General features: G+C 32.0%; 2 protein-coding genes across 3 annotated transcripts in view; both read left to right on the top strand.

Annotated features, from left to right (window-relative positions):
• The window catches only part of LOC144847338 (uncharacterized), a 69,585-nt gene extending 57,138 nt beyond the window's left edge, over positions 1-12,447 (top strand). For both annotated transcript variants that reach the window (XM_078703633.1, XM_078703632.1), the window contains exons 7-9: positions 7,157-7,384; positions 7,831-7,977; positions 8,615-12,447. In XM_078703633.1, the coding sequence (XP_078559759.1) occupies positions 7,157-7,384; positions 7,831-7,977; positions 8,615-9,732 (1,493 nt within the window). In that variant the 3' untranslated portion in view covers positions 9,733-12,447. The remainder of the gene's footprint in view (positions 1-7,156; positions 7,385-7,830; positions 7,978-8,614) is intronic.
• A 763-nt stretch (positions 12,448-13,210) lies between these two features.
• LOC144847357 (uncharacterized) lies at positions 13,211-17,476 on the top strand. The gene is made up of 6 exons (XM_078703655.1): positions 13,211-13,276; positions 13,471-13,502; positions 13,674-13,862; positions 14,385-14,459; positions 15,776-16,165; positions 17,332-17,476. The coding sequence occupies exons 3-6, from the start codon at positions 13,829-13,831 to the stop codon at positions 17,415-17,417; spliced, it is 585 nt and encodes a 194-aa protein (XP_078559781.1). The 5' UTR covers positions 13,211-13,276; positions 13,471-13,502; positions 13,674-13,828; the 3' UTR covers positions 17,418-17,476.
• Positions 17,477-23,942: the final 6,466 nt, after the last annotated feature.

Here is a 23,942-nt window from a genome sequence, read left to right as displayed (position 1 = left end):
TTTAAACTATTCTTTCTGAAAGTGATTGTATCGTGATTATACAGGTATGTTGGGTTTCATAGGACAGGTATTCGTTATTTTACCCCTGGTATTGTACTGTTTGTATTTTACCCATTTTATCATATTTTTTATGTTTTATATTATATATGTGACAAGCAAAACAATGTTTTAGCCAGAGTACTTGACAGAATAAAATAATTGAATTGAATTGAAGAGGAAAGTTTGTGATTGTGTAATATCATTTGCAAGAAGTTTTAGTATACGTCTATGTCATTATTGGCAAATGTACAATATTATATAGCATTACAATAAAATCCATGAGGAATATACTAGGAATAGCGGCCAAAGTGTATGTCCATCCAGGATGGAGTCTGAAAATCCCAGTGAGATTAACATGCTAAATATAAATGGAAATCACACACATGGATACTGTTTAGTGATGTGGGACAGGAACCTGCTAAAATGGATTTGTCTTTAACAAAGTTGATTATATCAAGTTTCTCATGACCAGTGGCCTAGTATTGAGCATTCACACTTAGGCTTAAAAGTGAAAACCTCTTAAGGGAAATAATTAAATATTTATTCACTTAAGTTAGATACTTAGTATTTAACGGAAATATCTCGCTTAAGTGTGCCACATCTTACAAACCATTTTGCTATATAATACTATTGCTTCTAATGTTAGCAACATAAATGATGAAATTCCAAATTGAGTCCTTGATATATTTGTCATCAGACACTTACCGTTGCATTTGTATGATATGTAGTTATATATAATCATAATAATAATACACTTCCTTGATATGATATATTGATATGATAATATTGTTGATTATTTGAAGGAGCTATAAGCTGTAAAAGCTATTTAATACTGTTTAATCACTACCAAATCATTACTAACTATTTAGTAGGCCTACCAAGGATGAAAGGAAATATCAAAAGTTATTCGTGGTAGAATTACTTCCGTATACTACGTACTTTTAAAGTGTCATGACGGTAATGATGATGTCCGTAACAATCATTGGATTATAGTGCGATTACGTACTGTTTGTAAATAGACTTCGTTTTTCTGGCGTATATAATAGTATGTTTAATATTTATTAATAATAATAATATAATTATCCGATTTTGAGAAAAGGTGAAGTGGTTTATGGAAACTGGAGATAATAATTCTGTTGAATTGTTGTTATGTGTTAAATAGTAAGTTTGAACAGTATTTCTAGTTGTGTTGTTTTATTCACATCAAGTAATTTTAAAATGTTTTTTTTTTACTAGATATATAAACTATTAACTAGTTTATTAATTTATTTTCATATTTTTATTTCAATTTATGAAATACATTTAGAAAATTAATTTTCAAATCTGGATTTAATCTGGATTTTTATAAACTAGAAACATTAAACTTGTAAACTAATTTGTCAAAATATTCATAGTAATTTATTTTCATATTTTTATTTCAATTTATGAAATATATTCAGGTCTATTGATGAAAATTAATTTGTTTATGATTAATGTTTTGAAATAAATGTATTATGTTATGTACTGATAATTGGAAATGACAGCAAGCATTGTAGTGAACTTTCTCCCCTACTTCAACAACTACCAACCACCTAACACCCAACACCTAACCCTTCGCCACTTCAATTACTCACCCTCCACCGCAAATGTGAAAAGTACTGTTGCATTTTGTTTCATTACTAAATTCCACATTATAAATGATAATTATTATTATATGTAAAACATAAATATATTCCCTAGTACATCTTATTAATTTTACTTTCCCTTTTACGACGCAGACTTTGGGCGCTCCATTAAGTGCAAAATTATTATCATATATATATTTTTGTTTGATATCATGTTGTTACATTTAATGGTTATTGTAGCCTTCCTGGCCGGCCATTACTGTATAATTGAAACGCAGTGTGCTTTACTAATACAACAATGCCAGGAAATGTTGTAGTGATCACCAAACCATTAGCAGACATTATTTTTTCCTGGAACATGCTTATCTCTGCGGAAGCAAGATAAGATGCTACCGTGTATGTGATTTGTGTGTGTGACCAACATCATAAACAAATCGTGATAGATTCAAAATGACATTATAGAACATTAGGCGAAAACTTTAATTTGTAGAAACTCATGTTCTGTTTCATTATCATATTTTTTATTTTCTCATGATCATATTAAGATTCACTTACATAGGAAAGAAGATACATTTAAATTATTATTTATTTAAGGACACTGTATATAGCACCCCTTCTTTAAGACATGTCTATTAAGGGGACACTCCTATTCAAAAGGACATTTTCCTATGAAATGAACAAGGCAAATTATATATTTTAACACAACAACCAGTCCTATTCAGGGGAAACCCTTATTAAGGAGGAACCTTTATTGTTGTGTCCCAATATTGTCCCCTTAAGGTAGGCCTATATTAGTATTTTTGATACCCATGTCTTGTGTGATTATAGTTATTACATACATATTTGTCATAAAAAAAACCATATTATTTAATAATACATACTAATTTTCTAAAATCTTAAGATGTATTCATACAACACTAAGGGTCATTCTAGGGTCAATAATTTAAAGAGTTGGAAGCTTCTCGTTACCCACTCTAATATCATCCTATAAAACAGTATACTTTGAAATGAGGGAGCAATATCGATAATTAGGCCATTTCTAAAAGATCATTGATAACAAGATAATAAACACTGTTTAATTAAGCCAATAGAAGTGACATCAAATCTGTTATCTTCCTTTTCCTGGAGGTAATTATTGTGTTTTTCACAGTAAAAGTATAGAATGTTTACATAAAGATCAAAAAGTCAACGGAATAGGATGAACAGTTAGGAAGTGGTTGTTGGTAGGTTATATATTAAGATGGTCAAATGGTGTAAAAAAAACACTTCTTCGTTGGCTCTGAATAGATAAGCAGTACGGATTGTTTCAATTAAAGGTATTTTTTTTTTGCAAAATATATTTTAATAGGTAGAAAGGTACTTCTGAACAGGAAAGTGGGTGGGTTTTTTTCTATCAAAGAATCATGTCAGCATTGATTATTCTTCATGAAATTTTCCATGGCATAAATAACTTATTTTTTTACATTTTTTTTAAAATTAATAACTGATTCTCTACAGTAGATTTGATGATGTTTTTTTTATTATTCTTACATAATTACAATAGCAATTCTTTTGTGTGGAATAATTTAAGTATGTATTTGGTTTTTTTAATAGTAGTACTATCTATTAAGGGGTCGTCACTTTGCGACCCAACAACGTGTTAAACTATCTTAATAGGGGTGTCTTCTCTAAAAAGAGATTGGCCATAATGTTAATAATGCTATTGTCCCTCGTTTGTTTCATGAGAAAGGGTCCCAATAGAGATGTCCTTATGAAGGGGTTCTAGGCTACTATATGTTGTTTGAATGTCTTAATCTCATTCACATGACTCTTGAAATTAAAATTGGGTCAAATTTTGGGGTTGGTTTTTCAAAACATGTTTAGGGTCAGTCTATAATGGCATGGGTCATTCTATACATTTTACATAATTCCACTCTTTATATATTTATACACGTAGAAAAGCCATTTTGCATGTATGTCTATAACCTACAATTCATTTGAAAAATATGTCACACCAGACATTTTTGACATATACAGACGTGACAAGGAGGTAAATAGAGTAAAGTGTACCAATACACTCATGGGAGCTGCATTGTTCATTTTTAGACAAAAAAAAATTGCCTTGAGACTCTAAAATCTGTGCAAGTCTTCAGACTAGAAAGATAATTGGTTTAACTGCTAAACATTGAAGAGACCACCTGGAAATTTTAAAATATATTATTAATTTTGGTAATATTTACAAATTTATAAATTATATGTACCGTATGTATGAAATATCAATTAACAGGCACAGAACAAATTCTAAAGCTCTGTCTATCAAAGTTTATATGACAAAAAAATGTGATGTGCCCATATATGGACACGATGGTGCCATATTACACCATATTTAAGCTTATCACTGCCATATTTGATCAATTTAGAAACGATAAAAATTAGGAAATCTGTGAAATATATGTATAGGCCTAGTAGTTTTTATTCATCATAAAACTTTTCAAGCTGATTGAACAACAAATTTCCACTTCCTTTGAGGTTTTAGGCACCGATTACAACCTAGACCAGCTTAGCAATTTGGCAAATTACAGGCTTTTCCCCTAATCCCCTCCTTAATGGAAATCACTTGAGAGACCCACTGTTGTCGACTACCTACTTCATTAATTCTGTCCCCAAGCAGGGACATTACAGATTGGCAGATTATTTTGAGAAAATTCCTAAAATGTGACATCATCGTTGACAGTGTTTATCTGTAATGTGGCAGGAAAGACTGTCTGGCATCATTTATCTTTAAGGTGTATTATTTAACATTACCAAATGTCAATTGATCATGACATTACAGCGATGTGATGATCAAAATACGATGTACTAGGTATTTAAACCTCAATATACAATTTGATATTATTGTATTTTTACTATTCCAAAGCTTATTTAACTGAGTTAACTGATTCTATGCACGCTTACGCACATCCAAATCATATCTGAGTTATGCCATCCAATGTAACTGCTTGTTTGTGAGATCTGGATTTATCAGATCAGATGTAAAAACTTAATCCATGCAAGGCAACAGGACACTGGTGAGCTCACCTTGCCAAGATAGTCCTTTGAACATATGTCTGGCTGCGACAAATACCAATAGTACTGTACTATATACATATTCTCTGCGGTGCGCAGTGTTTATTATTAACCTGGAACTGATCATGTCACAGCCACAGATAAACCCTTTGATCTCCGGAGCTCAGAATCCTATTGTTAGATTGCATTGATCCATGTAAAAGTTTATGATATGTTATGATGGTTAAAAACAAAGAAACAACTCCACTGAGACAATGTTATTCTATAGGCCTAATACAGACATAGTTTATGTTTTATTAACTAAGTAGATACATTGTCTGTTTCCTGCATTGTGGCCTAATCACAACATCTACCACAAAACGAAACACACCCAGAGACAACATAGTTTTAATGAGTCTAGACTTTAAACAAGGTAACTTGTTAAACGTTTTAACTTACATTTAAAATATACAACTATTTGATTTTTGCAATACAACACTACATTGTTATTAAGGAAATCCTAATGTGAACCTCCGATTTTATGAGGTTATAAATTGATATGAAAATATTGGGTTACCAGTAAAACATAACTATAAGTTGGCTGCTTTCAACGTATATATTAAATGATATAGCCATAGGCCTAAAGGCAAGAAATATATAACAAAAACAGGAATAGATAATATTTACTCTCTAGTACTATACATGTTATTAGCTGCAAGTCAAATTAATATGCAGAATTGGCCAATTACTGTTAATTTTAATACAAGTATTATTATTAACTGGAGAAAATTATGATTACCATCATCTACTACACAACTACTATGCATATTATTCGAAGTCACAAATTAGCATAATATGCCATATGCAGGACAGTGTGAAATACAAATTTTAATAGTCTTCTTCATGCCAGGCAATTTTCATTTATTATGTACTTGTGTAGTTGAGTTGATTTATCTTACACTGCTCAAGTACCTCTTTACTTCAATACGTGTACCTTCTTCTTGATGATCCTGCCATCATGTCAGCATAACTTATCGTCAGATCACATCTAGCGATGCTGCTTAGTGCGTGACTTTAATATATTGGCTATCTTTGCTTGTTTAATCATTGCTCTGTGGTAAATACTAAATCTTATATTTTACTGTATCTGTGTGATGAATGTAGTCAAGTAATTATCTACTGAAAAAAATTTCTCTTCACCACTTCTCTTCCTGAATTTTAATGTAGATTTGGTTTAAATTTAAATATGGATCACAATTTAGAAAGGAGGTTGGAAGTGGGAAGTTGTATGCTATCTTTATAAACCACTTTGCATGTTCCATGTTTAAGACATAACACATACTTTATTACTGTATCTCCAAAACAGAAGACATTACAAAAGCTTGCAAAACAACAAGATTCATATAAAAATATAAAAACAACAGAATAAAAATCAGCCTCACAAGTTTGGGTGTGGTTTTTATAACAAATCGTAAAACGAAGGTTTTGTACCGATTAAATCAGTCAGCCTAATTTGAATTTGTACAACCAAAAATAGGCAATTTGAAAGTATAGTCTGCCTGCAACACAAGATCAAAGTATCTCAGGCTCCTGCTTTCCTCGTGTACAAAGCAGATCACAATGAAAACAGTCTGTAATGTTGATTTGGCCCAGTTTAACAAAATCAATTACATTTAATGCAAATCAAAAAAATGTGAAATTGTAAAATAGCTTTATCTATTGATTATATTCACTTTACTATGAAGCTGAATCACTTTGCTTATGTGCAGACTGTCATTAGCCGTTCTTAAGTACCGAGTGTGTTGCTTATTGTAAATGCTAGGTTAATGCTATATCGTTTTCTCGATATCTCAGCGCTTTATCTATTTTAGAGCACTCCTGTACACACAGTTAATCTGTTTGACTTCGTTTAATTGCAAAATGCTCTTTGCCGATTGGTTTTTATTTATTTTGCCAGAAGTGAAATGGATTTGTTTTTTGTTTTTCAATTAAAATCTATTTCTATATTGTTCTGATTACAAATAATAATAAAACATGGAGAAATTATATAATAGTATCAAATACAACCGAGTAGTATAGTCCCGGCAGTTTTGGCCATGAAATTTCGCATAAAATAATTGGGAAATACTTTGATTGCATTTACGATGGAGTTACCCAAGTTTTGTGATCAAATTTTACCTAAATTAGAGACTATAATTATACTCAAGCATACTCGGCCGTAAAAAGATTTATTTTCAGGTTGTTTTTTTTTTTGCTTTTTTGTGGGGGAGGGCGGAAGTGGGAGTTGTTTTTCTCTTTTCTTCTTCTTCTATTTGTAAAAGTATCCATTACCATTTTGATTTTTTGTTGTACATTCTCAAAATGAGTGATGAATACTAGAATATTCCTATTAGTCATCATGCTTCATATTTTCAATATTTCTAATAATATGACATCTAATGTCTGTATGCATCTGTTTCATTATTCTTTATATGTGTCATTCCTTACAGGAGCAATTGAGCACGCACACACAGAGGGTAGTGATTCTCTAGGCCCTAATATTAACATATACCCTCCAAAAGTATCCAACTGGCCCAGAGGAGAGATGGGTGAGAATACTACAGATTCAGCGATAAGTGTTAACGGCACAGGCTTGGACACTGGTGCTTCTAAAGATGGTCCGGACTTGAGTACAGGATTCATCACTAGTTTCTTTTCATTATATGGACATGTTGCAAGTAAGTTTTTCCAGTGGTTTCCAACGCAGGCCCAAGGCAAATGAGTTGACCAATCACAAGCAATAGTTCAAGTAATTCGTTACGTAATGATTGGTCATTTTAATTACTATTACTTGCGGTGCGCTTAAGCTTTAAACTATCGCAATATATCTGGTTTTCATAATGCATTAGGAAAATTATGTGAGCATTCTCAAATTATTATAATGATTTTGATATATGAATAACCTTTTGACCTTATTTATACAACAGAATGCATAGTAAGTTTTTTCCATTAACTGTATACACTTGGTTTTATATGTTTTAATTGAACAATTTAATTTTCAATATAGCATACATTGCATATGTACTGAGAAAAATTGTAAAGACACTGTATATGTTCCTTTAAAACAGAATCTTTGTCATAATTAAAGAAACACTGCTTTTATCGTATTTCTTTTAATTTTCAGAAAACAAAGAGGAGTTCATATTGTACGTTGTATTGGGTGTATGTGTAGGAATAATATTAGCAATGCTTTTTTTCATTGTTGATCTGAAAATGAAAAATAGGAAATTAAAGAAAAAAGTAAAGAGTGTCACTTCAACATCTGACTGTGGTAAGGAAACTGAAATGAGAATCACATAGAGATATTATTAAAATACTAGAGAGTCGACTAGGTAGAAGCTCAAGTGATATGCTCTCGTGTAGTGGGCGTGGCTTGAGTATCTAATTGGCCAATAATAATAGCCATATTCGATATCTCCATGACTCTCTAGTAGCTTAATATCTCTATGCATAGTAAGCATTAAACATATATTACCCCTGAAAAATTTTTTTGTTTAATATGTCATTTTAATGTCACATATTAGTTAATTACTTCGACCAAAAATTGAATGGAAAAAACAAAATATTTACCAGAAAAATCTGTAATTTGTTTTTATTTGTTCGTTTTTTTTTCTATGGAAGTGATTAACTTCGTTTTAAACTACAAAATGATCTATTCAAAGTCTGATTCTTAATATTAATCTTCATTTCTCATGTTTTTAGAGGATAGTACATCTTTAATGATATGATCAGTATAATAATTTGAATATATAAACCAATTAATCGCATCTATTAAAAGTTTAATAACAGTAGCAATGAAAACTAATTATTTTGTAGACCTTCAATATTATGACAGGCACTATGATTTTGCTCTAAATTCATTTAATGCTATAATTAACATAATGTCTCGTTATTTGTTCTTCCCTAAGGCGCCACTCAATCTACCACCGGCAGTGGCAATGACCGTACGGACAGTTCCCGGCCAAGGACTGTTCATTTAAGTATTGACGAGGCTGATCGAATGGATATTAACGAACTATGGAGAACAATGACTCCCACATCCACGTTGCAAAGACGAGAGCACAATAACAATCGTGTCACGGTTACGTCACAGGTTTGGAGCACTCCTCCACCTCATATGAGCAGCCGTGAAGATAATTCACGAGCTTCGTCAGAAAATGGACATACATATCGCCCAGTTGAAAATGGTGTTCATCACAGTTTAGAGCGGGATGGTCGTCATCCGACAGAAAGGAGTTATGGCGGCTATACACGAATACCGACGTTAGAAAGAGATAGAACGGAACATGGATTGTACGCTAGTATTGATAGTCCTCCTCAAACTCACGCGACCACAAGTTTTACTCATTCAAATCAAAATAGAACTGGTAGACCAAACTCCGAGCATGGAGATGCAGGAGTACAAATGGACGCATCAAATTTACATTATCGTCCTGGTTTAGGGCGAGGCCATAAGACATTAGAACGTAGTGCGAGTTCATATGATAACGGACCTGTTTATAGTCAACCCAGAGAGCATCCATTTAAAATAAACTCCACGCGTAAACCGCAACCTGTATCTGTACATAGCGGTCTATACGCAACTGTTCAACCGAAATCAATGCGTAATGGTGGGAATAATGCTAATAGGCTGGACCGTAGCACATCGCTTACAGGTCAACCAATCACGGTACAAGAGGTAGACCAGCGTCAACAATTTACAATTAGCAGTGGCGCTGTTCCAAAAACATCAACAATACCAACGAATGGAACGGTCCAAAACCAGGATAACTGCGTTCTAGCGCCCATGAGCAATGATAGCGGCGTGCAAGCTGATATCATTGCTATGAATGGTTTAAGCCACGAACATCCACAACCTGAACAGCCGTTAAAACATGAAACGACCGCAGCTAAATCTAACGAAAACCTAGAATTTGATCTCGATCACGCACTTGAGAATATTCTCGGACCCGGATTCGGTAATTTTAACGATATTTGGAATCGGGAAAATCTACCAGGAACACAGAACCTTAACAGTTACTTCTAGAACATTCTTGTATCAGTTTTATGATATTTTAGAGGTTAAAGGTCACAAAATGTGTTTTTAATTTATTTTATGACAGAAATCAAAAATATTAACTACTAATTTTCACTAATAGAACTACTATTGGAGGCTGGGAAAAGATGTTGAATGGAGACATTTTTGGTTGATACAATGATATTTCAGTATATTTTTGTTCCACTTTTTGTTAAAAAAAACTTGTTTTGTATGGAAAGCTAAGCAATGTTTGTATTTAAATATTAAATTTAGAAACTAATATTTTGATATGAAATGTTTTATGCAAAATAGTATGGCTCTGAGTAGAGGGCGACATACAAGTTTGGAAGGTTTATCATGCATAAAAACAAAATGTTAGTTTTTAAGTTGTGGTCCTTGTCACTGGTGTAACTAGTTTATATGTCATTCTGTTTTTGTATTATTAGATTGTAAACAGTAATTTAATTAACAATGTCATCATAAAACAACTTGCCATTTGTATTATGTAATAACTAGTCTTATGATGTTTAATTTAATAATAATCAAAAACAGAAAAACTGTTTAAATTTGATGTATATAATTATGTCTGTCTATATTATTTTAACATTTTTTTTTCTAAGACCGTGAGCTATCTGCTTACCTAAGTTGTGGATTATTTGGTGATAGAATGTATTCATGAATTTTTCTGGACCAATATATTAATAAATTATTAATTAATGTTCCTAATTATGACAAAAATATTAAGACCATTTTTCTGGTAATTATTTATTTGTATATACAATACATATATAGGATGGGTGCTACCTTCTTTTTGTGAAAATGAGTTTTTATTATATGGAATCGGTTGAAGATGAAGAAAACAAAAATTAATATTAGACTTATTTAATTTTTGAAATAATGCGTAGTGTAGTTAACTACAAAATACTAATTATTGTGACATAATTGAAGTTGCATCAAATCCGTAATATATTATTTTCTGAAGAATAAATATTTGAATTCTAGAAAGAAAAATTGTGTACAAACTTAGAAAGCGATCAGTTTAAAAAAGTTCATAATTTTGATGAATTATCAGAATACGACTGATACCAAAAAAGGTTTTTATCAGTTTAAAAAATTAATTTTTTTCTTTTTTAATGAATGTGTCACAAAAATTGTGCAAAAAAAAACCTTAACATGGTATTCTATATACGTAATTGGTGCTAAAATGTGTCAATTTTGTTTCTGTTCGAATCAAATATTTAAAGAGAGCTGCTTAGTTTAGAAGGTCAATGCCCTTTGGTAACTTTTGTACAAGTAGGCCTATGCGTCTTCCAAATATTATGTGTTTTTATTTGTTATATTTTTATATTATCAAATATTCCAATGTGTGTGTATGATTCTATCCCACCAAATCCTCGTGCCAAACTTTATTTGTAGGTTTCTCATCATCAACTAAGCATGTTTTAAATATTATTCCAAATAAAGAAAATAGACAGTTTAATTAGAGAAAACTGAACAATTTAGTACATGATTTTAAAGGCACTATGGTAACAATAGAGATGAATATTAAAATATTTGAAAATCAATTCATTAATAAAAATGTTCATGGTTTAAATTGCAAGATATTAAATTAAAGGACCATTGATTTTGAAGGCACTATTTTAACAGTAGGGGATTGATGAATAATGAATTAAATTATTTATTAAATTAATAATAAAATAGTGATTTAAATTTAAATTGAAAACAGATAAATTTGTAGTTGAAGGCACTATGGCCTTTAGACGGATAACGTACACATAAAATTCATTCTGTGTATCGAAAAAATGACATGGCACTACATAGTTGTTATGAATAGGTGTTTGGGATATTGGGTGGGGCAGGGGGGTTGTAAATGGAAAAGGGAGGTGTAAGGGTGGTTTGGGATTCGTTAGAAAGCTAATGTCATGGAAAGTAGATTAAAAGGAAGTAGTGTTAGTGCAATAGTTATATTCCATATTTATTGATGTAGATTATGTTTTTTACGCTGTATTAAAAAAGGTTTATTTGGATAAATTTACCTCACTTAAAGCGAGAACCACTGGTAACTCTTTTAGATTTAAAAAGTTAAAAAAAAACCGAGTGAATTATATACATTTCCAATTTATATATTTATTATTATTACCATATAAAGCATTGGAATTATCTACTTATTGAATAGGATATTCGGCCTAAATTAATTTGTTTATCATAAATTGTAAAGAATAAATTTAAAAGTTTAATTTCATGATTTTTATCCTATTTTGAGAATAAATTGCCGGAAAAATTTCAAATATAGAACAATTTAAAAAAAGATAGATGTAAAGATAATTTTAAATTTTTTTATTAGAAAGTGTTTTTTTTAAAGCTAATCGCAATATATGCGAATATTTGTTGTTGTACCATTGGGGAAATAATATATATTTTTATTTCTTTTATGTTCATACGTTATATTTATTTTCTAGAGAAACTGTGTATTGTCATGTCTTGTGAAAGCAGTGTAAATGCGTGTATAAACAAGAAAATGTTTAAATGTTTCAGGAATTTTATTATATTTTACAGTGTGAACGTGTTACATAATTTTAACCGTCTTATCAAGGTGCCGAACAATATTTATGTTACTCTGATTTTTTTACTATTTTCTTTTATTAATGGATGTATCTTATAAAGACAGGGTCTTGTAATTATGCAGGAAAAAGTTGTGTGAAGGTCAGAGGTTTTTTTTTTTTTTTAAGTAAAAAGTTTCACATTGTATTGTATTACTTTACAAAAATTGAATGTAAATATTTTTTATTACGTTTATGTTTTACATATTTTCTAATTATGCATTAGAAGAAAATATTATCTAGGAGAAAGTTCCCCTACTTTTGAAATAAAATCTCTTAAGACAAAAGAAAAGTTTTTACAATTTTATGTATTTGAGAATAATGTTGTTATTTTTATTTAAAGAAAGGTGAACAATTGTGTGTACTTGAGAGAAATGATTTTGGTTTAAATGTGGATTTTCAACAACGTTGTGTACTAGATAACAATGTTTGTAGTTTAAAAGTGAATTTGTCAACAATTTAGTGCACTTGAGAACAATGTATTTACTTAAAGGTGAATTGTCAACAATGTTGTGTACTAAAGAACAATGTTTGTAGTTTAAAAGTGAATTTTCAACAATTTTGTGTACTCGAGAGCAATGTTTTGGTGTAATATGTGAATTTTCTAAAATGTTGTGAACAGTACTCGAGAACAACGTTTTTGATTTAAAGGTGAAGTATGTACTTGAGATTTGAAATAGAAGTGTTTATAGTGTGTTGTACCAATGCATGTGTAAGCAAATGTTGGTTTAAAAACATGTACATAAATTGTCAACTACCTGAAAATCACAAAACATGATAAAGTTTTAAACTGTAAGTGCGCCCTCAATTTTACCTAAAGAGTTTAAGTAGGCTTTTGATATTAATTATTATGACACTATGTCACCTAAATGCTTAGGCTGAGTTAATCGTTATCATAAGTGATTGGATATATGAAGGTTGCTTCTGAGGTGATGTAAGCTACTATAGTGCAGGTACGTAAATACAGTAGATAGGCTAAATGCTCTCTTTGCTAACATTAATCGCCTATCTAGACGTACATTTAGCTGCGGTTCACCTTTACCCAGGCCTGTTTAGTTAGCATACTTGTGCCCTGTGAGATTTATCGCTCTTAAGCCCCTTTCACATGACAATGATTTAATACGATGTTTGTTTCTTTTTAACCTAGATTATCAGTGTTGGATACCCGAAAGTCCCGTGGTGAGTTAATACCTGTATCTCATTTTTAAGTGGAGAAATGATATCTTTTATTCTTCTAAAACATTAGCATCCCGGCTAACCTAATGTGAAATAACACTAGTCTATATACAGTTTCCATAGCTTCTATGGACGAAATCAAAATTAATAAAGTGATGTTATTTCTTGTTACAGTTCACGCTGATATGGATCGATATTGTGACAACACCGGGAAATGTGTAGTAGGCTTTCACACGTTGGAGTAATAAGGCGCATTAAGGAGTAGTAAGGATTCAGTCATTCACTTTTCATGTAGGATATACTGTGGTAATACAGAGGAGGGAACCACCATGGATATAGGCAATTGGACGTTTATATTTGTTGGTAAGTACATTAATGTAATCAAGAATTACGATTACTTATATAAGAAGATTGTTATGTTTTATTATTTAAGGTAGGCCTAATACTTATGTTTAAAAGAAATATATTTAAATAATAATGCTAAATGTTAGGCCCATTATGAGCGTTTTAAAATTGGGGCTTTATGATGTTTTTATTATGTGAATTGTAATACAGTATTTACGATTAATCGATTGTTGCGGCAAAATATAGTTATTTACTTATTTATTGATATGTTTTATTAATAATCTTACTCATTTTTATATCGCCATTTGTAAATACTGTAGTATTTATGTTTAGTAATTTTTTTTTGTAAACGTAAAATGTAAATAGTACGGTATCGATTTGGTTTGTATGTAATTTAATTTTGTTGGTCTATTTCTGCATTCTATGTTTACGATTGCAATAAATCAATATAACAGTGATGATTGAATTTCCAATCGATTTAATTGAGTAATTGAAATAGATCTGATTGATTGAAATCCTATTGTTTTCTTTATATTTAAGGATGTTTTATAGAGTTGGTATTAGCCGGTACTAATCATCAATCAAATCCGTATATGTTCAAGAGATGGATCCAAGGTACGTGTATACACCTTATTCGTTTTACGTGCGTGCGCAATTATCTTTTACCCGCAATTATTTTAACCTCTATTGCTGGGCGTTTTAAATCGCTCTGAACGTTATTTTAGTGTCGTATATTGTGATTTTTACAGTTTTATTGTTTTTTGATGTCTTTTTTCTAATGGTTTTTAATCTATTGCGCTAAAAAAAACAGGACCATATGTATAACAGGTGCAATATCTATACCTGATATGTTTTATCCTGTAAAATATGTTTTTAAATAAATAAAAAAAAGTCTATAAGTTTACCGACTAGTGGTTCGAACAACTACTGTCTCGGACGGTCGCTTGAAAATCCTTCGGGGCAATGTCCAAAAATACTAGTATAAATAACTTAATACTTTTTGATGTTAATATGGTGCCGACCACAACCTTTCCCCCAACCCCTAGTCTAGGTTCTAAAAACCATAGTATTAGTAAAAAGATAAATATCTCGACACATATTGCGTTTGCCGTTTCATACAGTGCCATCCAGAATACATCTACCCTTGCACGCGTAAAATATTCGGAAAATAAAGCGTGTGTCAACAATATTCCGCGAGGGGTCGATTACGTAACCGTTTAGCAGCTACTTCCTGCTAAAAATCGGACCTTGCGGTACAGCGTGCTCCAGCGATCGACGAAAATGTATTGAACAATGTGTTATTTTCCAGAAAAATCGAAACGCCGACATAAAAAGAAGACAATAATTACAGACCATGGCGCAAGTTTACCATGTCCCCTCCTTCGTGGGTCTTGCTTCTGTTCAATATTTTTTATTCACGCTAGTAGATAAAGCAATACAGTACAATTAAGCAATCTTCTCGTGATTGCATGCATTAGGTAGAGCTATTACGTTTGTTCTGTATGTGCTATGTACAGTTAAATATCACTAATGGCGTAGATCATAAATGTCATTGTTGTCACATTTGAACCTTAATTGAAGATTAACCTTTTGCAGTAATAGACCATTAGGCAATTATCTCACAAAGTAATCATACCGATGTATTAATGATGTCTGCTGAAAAATGCACAAGTGTTCTATCGGGTGTGTTTTCTAATTCTTAGTTTTTTCCTTCCGAGTGGACAAAACATATTGCAAGGTTAAAAAACGAAAATGTTTCTGTGAAATGTCCCCACGGCCCCCATTTCCCCTTCAACATGGGAAATTCGAATAAAAATCATATCTCCATCATTAGTATCACTCATGATAATGTCTGTAATGTTATGTTACTGGATGTTCTAACAACATTATCCTTTAACATGACAAATACGTTCCAATTCTTATACTCACAGATAACGGTGTAAAGGATTCATACAAGAAAAATAAGCATACACTCGCACCTGGTTCGAAAATTAACACCAATCCACATCCTCCACCGTCACCTGAGGTAAACGACCACTACACTGCAATAAGCAAGGGTGTTACATTTTCACCTACAACGCCTTTTATTCAGGTGTATCGTCGCCCGTTGAGAAATCGAACAGTTTTCTCGCAAAGAGGTCCCCCGTGGAAATCACCGAAATCGGTTGTACAACCGACGAAAGAATCCGATATGCCGAACTCCACGTTCGTAGGGATTTTAACAGGTGCTACTATAGTGTTTATGTTAGTTTGGTTGCCGTGTTATCTATATAGTGAAACGTGTTTAGGAGGAGGAGGACGTTCGGACAACACTAGCAATGGTAAGCAGTGTGCTATTTGTACCGTTATTAGTAACGGCGCGTAAATATCGTATCCTCTTTATTTGATATATCACATTTTTTTTCTTTTTTTCCTATTTTTTTGTATTTTTACATATTTTATGAATTACTGTACTGTAGTGTTGTTAGTGTGGTTTAATAAATAATATCTTTTCTCGCTCTTCCAAAAACCCATGAAATATATTTATGATTAAATTATATTTATTTATTCCCCACAGTGATATACTGTATACTTATTTTTATTTACAATATTGACTGTATTTTTGTTTTCGTTTCTGAGATGGTCCTCTTTATTTCTATACTTTTTGTTTTTATCTATCAATCTTAACTATTTGAAGTATCGACATGATTCTTATTTATAGCGTTGTATTTACATTCATAATGAAGATGAGGACCATATTAAAACAACCCGATTGTATTACTCTCATATTAAACGAGTGAAAACAGTTTTCACTCTAGAAGAGTGATTTTTCACTCTTCAAAGAGGGGTTAAAATTGTCTGAAATGATTAAAAATTAGTTTATTCTATGAGTAATGGAAATCGTTAACTAGAGTAACTTTCACTTTTTTTATAGTAGTGGTCCTTAACCACACTACTCAAAAGAGTGATCACTCACTCTAAAAGAGTGATTTTTCACTCTTCAATAGTGGTTAAAATTGTCTGAAATGATGAAAAAGAAGTTCACCTTATGAATAATGGAAATCGCTAACTAGAGTAACTTCCACTCTTTTTATAGTAGTGGTCCTTAACCACACTACTCGAAAGAGTGATCACTCACTCTAAAAGAGTGATTTTTCACTCTTCAAGAGTGGTTAAAATTTCACCTTATGAATAATGGAAATCGCTAAAGTAACTATCACTCTTTTTAGAGTGGTCCTTAAGTATACACTCCTCAAAAACTCAAAAGAGTGATCACTCACTCTAAGAGAGTGGATTTTTTTCTCTTCTTTGACAGAAATTATCTCTTTATCTCGTACATTTATATATAAAGAAAGAATCAAGCTACCCTCGCGCGCAACGCTCAACGGCGCAGTTAAATTATTATGATACAACGTTTTCGTAAAATAAATTGACATGTCATAGAATCCAAGCTGATGTTCTGCTGTCTCTGCGGCATCAATTTATTCTATTAACGTTGTTTATTTAGGAACACTGCAAGGCAATGAACCACTTACTGCTCGTCTCAGATCGTTATTGATTGAAGAGCAAATAAAAGAATTAATAAACGTATAATTGAATTCAATTAAAAGTGTACGGGCTTAGAATGTAACTGTCGTAGCAGTTTCTGTGTTGATATATATATTTAGAGTTTTCTTTTTATCTTTTTATAGTGTAATTGTTGGTGCCTTCTCAACATTGTGCGCTTTAAATTGTTTTTGTGTGTTTGTGCGTAAGACAATATTTGATTATTAAATATTACTATTGTTATTATTGTAATTGCTATTATTGATTATTGATATTGATCATTATTCATTTATGCCAATAATTTACAATGTTTCGATACATAAACAAAATGCTGTGTATGTTTATTTTCCATGTATCAATAATATGACGCTTCCTCGCTATTATTAGCTGTACTTGGATATTGATTCTAGAAATCCGCCTGTCCAAATCTAAAGCTATGTCTACACTATCAAACTAGTTTGACAAAAAATGTGTGACGTGCCCAAATATGGTAGCGATATGCTTAAATATGGTAGTGATATGACATCATCATGTCCATATATGGGCACATCACATTTTTTTTATCACATAAAGTTTATAGTGTAGGCAGAGCTTGAGAGATTTTCGACTCAGTTTCAAAGTGGTAGCAGGGACTGTTTAAAGATATCGATCTGGATCGGATGTTTCTAAAGCACCCATTCGTTTTTCTTTTTAGTCCTAAACGACTTAAATTACTCCAAAGAGATTTCTCATGATTGCTCCAATAAGTAGCAGTTATATTATTAAAAGCCTGGATGAAAACGTTTCCAATTTCTTCGAGAGAGAAAAAAGAATTTATATTTCCGGGCTTCCTATTAATTCTTGAATGTAATAACGTTTTGCTTACATGGGAATTATACGAATAGATGTGAATAAATGGGAAATTTTATTAACAGTAACAATTCCCAAACTAAAGCTTGCATAATTCAATTCAAGAACGTAAATATCTTGCTAATGTATTTACCACATTCATAAAATTATATACAATAATTGTACTTTTTCATATTGTTTTATTATAACAATTGTTTTGTATTAATGTTTTATTTTGTATTATTGTAGTAATGTAAAAGATTATGATACGTAATCGATTCCGGCCGTCGAAGTACGGGTAACCATCGAAAGAATAGAGAACCATTTAAATCTCGTACTTTACCGTTCCATGTTTTTAAAATACATTTTGTTCTTCTTTCCAAGGCTCAAGTGATAACATGAGTGATGATTTAGAAGAAAGTGATCATCCTCCATCTTACAACGAGGCTTTGTCATCACGTACGGTATCCTCCTTCAGCTTCTCGACGGCAAACGAAAGAGAGGCTCCCCCTCCCTCCTACGACTCTCTCAACATTCTTATCCAAGACCTAGACAAACGCGTATGCCGAGTTACGGCATCCACTTCGTATTATTCTTATCGTCCGCCGTCAGCTCAGCAGACGACCAGAGTCAGTTCTTCGCGCTCTTTCCATGGAACTTCATCGTACTTCTCATCCGGGAGTTTATACCAAGCACACAATAACTTATCACGTGTTCATAAACCAAAACTATTGATTAGATCGTTTTCTTTCTTCGAACAACCAACATTATCTGAGGTCCAATTAGAGGATGATGCTCAATCCAGCACAGACGACGACCCTGGAGGGTCTTCAGATCTGGAGAGTGGCAGTGCTGCTGGTTCAACAACTCTAGTACAAAGAGCTTCTACAGATCTAGATGATTCCAGTATAGAGGGTTTGTCGGATGTTCCAAACTACCCACCCCCGACGTATAGGGATGAGTGTGGAGGTGTATCACCTTCTAGTGATTCTTCTTTCTCTTCATCTTTGTTAACTGTTATAGAAGTCAAAGATGATAGTACGAACAATATACCTCATATGCAACAACTACAAGACAATGAAGACGATGAAGATGTCATTGTAATGACAGTTTGACGTTACATGATATTATGTTTTATTTGATGATGTTCACAGTAAAATGTCTCCAGAGATCCCTTTATCAAGGGAACACTGCTATTGAGGGGACACTCTTCTGTGAAAGAACTATGCGAACGCTAGATATGTTTTAACACTACGGTCGACCCTATTCGGGGAACAGCATTATGAATGGGCCGGACAATTGGCTAGGCCTCGAATGTGTCCCCCAAATATGGGTCTACTGTAATTATATTTGAGAGCTAAACCCATAATTGTTGCAATATGTGTTAAAATGACATTTATTAAGGTACATAAACATTGTCTGCTTTTACAATTATGCAAATTAGCATGACTATTTTGATGATGGGTTTTCGAGAATCTAAATGTGAGTGTTGCGTCACTAATAATATTGATGCTGAGTGAGTATTACGATGATTTTATTTAGCAATGGTGATGATGATAGCAATTATAATGATGTAAAGTTATGTCTACACTACCAAACATATATGGACACGATGACATCATATCACTACCACCATGTTTGGGCACATTACACATTTGTTGTCCAGTTTGATAGTGTAGACAGATCTTAATAATGTTGTATATTTGAATTAAATAATTATATCGTGTTGTGATGAATTATGAGTACTGTAACGATATTTAATTTCATTATTTGATCTTTGTTATGCTAACTAGATGTATACTTTTACCTATACCTTATTTTTTCCCGAACATTTTCAGATGAATATTATAGAAATCACAATGATAGTAAAAAAAATAAAATCTTAACATTAAACCTCTTTGTTTTATTAGTATACGTATCGTATCACACAGAGGTGATGTTATTACCCAAGCTGTTAAGACAATAGACATTAAAAAAAGGAATAAAATTGCCAGGTTGATGCTATGTCAGTACTATAATAATAGGATTTCTTATTATTATCTCATAACGTGGAATACAACATTGTATCATTTGTGTATTAGTGAAATACAAAATACAGACAAAATAATGTACTTTCTTTCATTGATTAAAATATTACGTTCATGTGTACTATTTTAAAGCTGGGTAATGAAATGTTGTCGTAACTTACAAAATACAGCACCAGAACCGCTCGTTTGGACAACCCTATTAGTGGACAAGTGAGATGCTATGTTGTAACACTACGACCAACCCCTATTTATAAGAGGATGCCCTATTAAGGCAACACTTTGTTGGCTTCCAATTGTGTACTGTAGGATATATAAACATTGTTACAGTAGCATTCAATGAAGTACGGTCATGTGATCGTACATTTATAAATAACTAACAACCATGTTATTAAAGCATGCTTTATTAGCTAGTTGAAATGAGGAACATTATGAGGGGGAATTCTCCCAATCACTCCACTAAGTCCATAACTGGTGTGATCAGTGTATTCGTGATAGATACGTTAAACGTTGAAGGTACACTCCGTGATACCGTAATTAAGTTGTTTAATGAATTGGAATGAATCAATTGTGAGACGTAATAAGCAAGTAATCAGAGCCGATAGCTAATATGTTTGCTTCTTAATATAAAGTTGGTGTAATTAAGATAGGATACATTTCTCGTTTTGTAGGGCCTAAGGACTCGTCAGTTCGGCGACACTTTCATTCCTCGTAAGATCCCAGTTTCAACCTCTAATTAAATATTGTTTGTGTTCAATCTGAAATAACAGTTACATGTTGGCTTGTGTTATTGTAATGATGAAAGTACAATATTATAAGATTACAACCAGTCCAGCTCAATTGATACATCCAACTCGGTCCCAGTCAACGTGGTCCTAACTAATTCAGTCCCTGTCAACTGTCATCTAAACTAACTCGGCCTTAGTCAACGCGGTCCTAACTAATTCAGTCCCAGTCAACTCTCACCTAAACTAACTCGACCTTAGTCAACGCGGTCCTAACTAATTCAGTCCCAGTCAACTCTCACCTAAACTAACTCGGCCTTAGTCAACGTGGTCCTAACTAATTCAGTCCAAGTAAACTCTCACCTAAGCTAACTCGGCCTTAGTTAACGCGGTCCTAACTAATTTGGTCCCATACAGTCTAAATCGGCCCTAAAGTAAATCGGTCCTAAACCAACTCGGTCCCAATCTACTCCGTCTGTAGTAGGCCTACAGTAGCTGCCATAACTAAAGGCTGCACAATCAAATGACAATTTTCATTGTGTTTTATTTCCACCTAAAATTTGATTATAAGATATGTATAATTATGGAGCTAAAAATATAATTATGGTTGTGAATTTTCAATCCTACGATCACCACTACTATACTTCTATGCTCAGATCATGCCCCCAATTGTTAGTGGTTTTGGGGCATTTTTAGCTTTGGTATTATTACCACAAATATTGTATGAACGTTGAGTTACGAATATTTCTTTAAATCTATGAAACATGTATGTTCTAAACATGATCTTCGTTTCAATTACAAGTATTTCATTCCGACATGTGGTCGAGTTTAAATATAGAAGGGATTAATATGAGCTGGTAAACATTTCTCAGAACTAGCCTACATACCGATAGTTGCGAATATGCCTTAGTTTTTCTCTCATGAGGCATGTAGTTTTCAATAAATGCATGTTAGGCAATTACGCTGTACTCTGTACAACGTAAATGTCCTGGCCCACTGAATATTTAGACCTACATACCACATGACGGCTGTCTTACTAATGTTAATCGTCACTTAATTTGACAACATGAATACTGATGATTGGTTGTTATGGAAGTTTAAGCCTCGTCGAATTCTCTGATTCTGATTGGAATTGTTGAAAATGGCAGCCGTTTTATCATTCTGAACAACATTTTTCCTTTAATTTAATTAAAGATTTTTCAGGTAAATAATATTGCCATATATGAACATATATTGCGTTACAGGGATTTTTTCAAAAATGGCCAAAATATCGACTTTTTAAAATTCAATTATTATGCAATAAAATTGCCATATATGAACATATATTGCGTTATCATCATCTTATAGAGTCATAGTAACCAGTTATATCAAAAAAATAAAAAGGGCGAAATTTGGTTATTTTTAAAAAATGGCCAAAATATCGACTTTTTAAAATTAAATTATTATTCAATAATATTGCCATATATGAACATATATTGCGTTATCATCATCTTATAGAGTCATAGTAACCAGTAATGTCAAAAAATAAAAAGGTCGAAATTTGGTCATTTTTCGAAAATTTCCCTGTACTATAGTTCAGGGATTTTTTCAAAAATGGCCAAAATATCGACTTTTAAAAATTCAATTATTATGCAATAAAATTGCCATATATGAACATATATTGCGTTATCATCATCTTATAGAGTCATAGTAACTAGTTATGTAAAAAAATAAAAAGTTCGAAATTTGGTCATTTTTCGAAAATTTCCCTATACTATAGTTCAGGGATTTTTTCAAAAATGGCCAAAATATTGACTTTCTAAAATTCAATTATTATGCAATAATATTGCCATATATGAACATATATTGCGTTATCATCATCTTATAGAGTCATAGTAACCAGTAATGTCAAAAAATAAAAAGGTCGAAATTTGGTCATTTTTCGAAAATTTCCCTGTACTATAGTTCAGGGATTTTTTCAAAAATGGCCAAAATATCGACTTCTTAAAATTCAATTATTATGCAATAATATTGCCATATATGAACATATATTGCGTTATCATCATCTTATAGAGTCATAGTAACCAGTAATGTCAAAAAATAAAAAGGTCGAAATTTGGTCATTTTTCGAAAATTTCCCTGTACTTTAGTTCATGGATTTTTTCAAAAATCGCCAAAATATCGACTTCTTAAAATTCAATTATTATGCAATAATATTGCCATATATGAACATATATTGCGTTATTATCATCTTATAGAGTCATAGTAACCAGTTATATCAAATAATAAAAGGCCGAAATTTGGTCATTTTTCGAAAATTTCCCTGTACTATAGTTCAGGGATTTTTTTTTATTCCTGTAGGCCTATAGTTCATGGATTTTTTCAAAAACGGCCAAAATATCGACGTTTTAAAATTCAATTATTATGCAATAATATTGCCATATATGCACATATATAGCGTTACCATCATCTTATAGAGTCAAAGTAACCAGTTAATGTAAAAAAATAAAATGGTCGAAATTTGGTCATTTTTCGAAAATTTCCAAAATATCGACTTTTTAAAATTATGTGCGTCTGCGCATGACAATTTATGATATAGTAACCAGTTATGTAGAAAATAAAGTCATTTTTTTAAAATCCCGCTGAATTCTTTTTTTCGAAAAATGGCCAAATATCAACCTTGTCCTAATATGTTATTTTAAAAAATGTATTTCTGGATAATATGTCGCAAAAGCACACAAACAATAGCCTGCACATATACCAATCTCGCTCTCCCGAATTCAATAACCTTCGGTATTCTTATGCAATTTGTTTTCAAGTGAAAGAAGAATTCTCTAGACAGTATGTTGTAGTTGATAATGTAATAAGCTTGCGATAAGCGCTCATACTTAAATCATGGGATTCTCCTAGCTTAGATCAATATTGATTGTATATTATTCAATTATTCAGAAACTCAAGACACGAGAATTCAAGTAATATTAAACATTTCGATTTCGTTTGCCTTCAAGTTTGATTAA

Source organism: Antedon bifida, chromosome 7, assembly GCF_963402885.1.
Source record: "Antedon bifida chromosome 7, ecAntBifi1.1, whole genome shotgun sequence".
Taxonomy (NCBI): domain Eukaryota; kingdom Metazoa; phylum Echinodermata; class Crinoidea; order Comatulida; family Antedonidae; genus Antedon; species Antedon bifida.
Note: the sequence above shows the minus strand (reverse complement) of the source record. Positions and strands in the feature narration are given on the sequence as shown.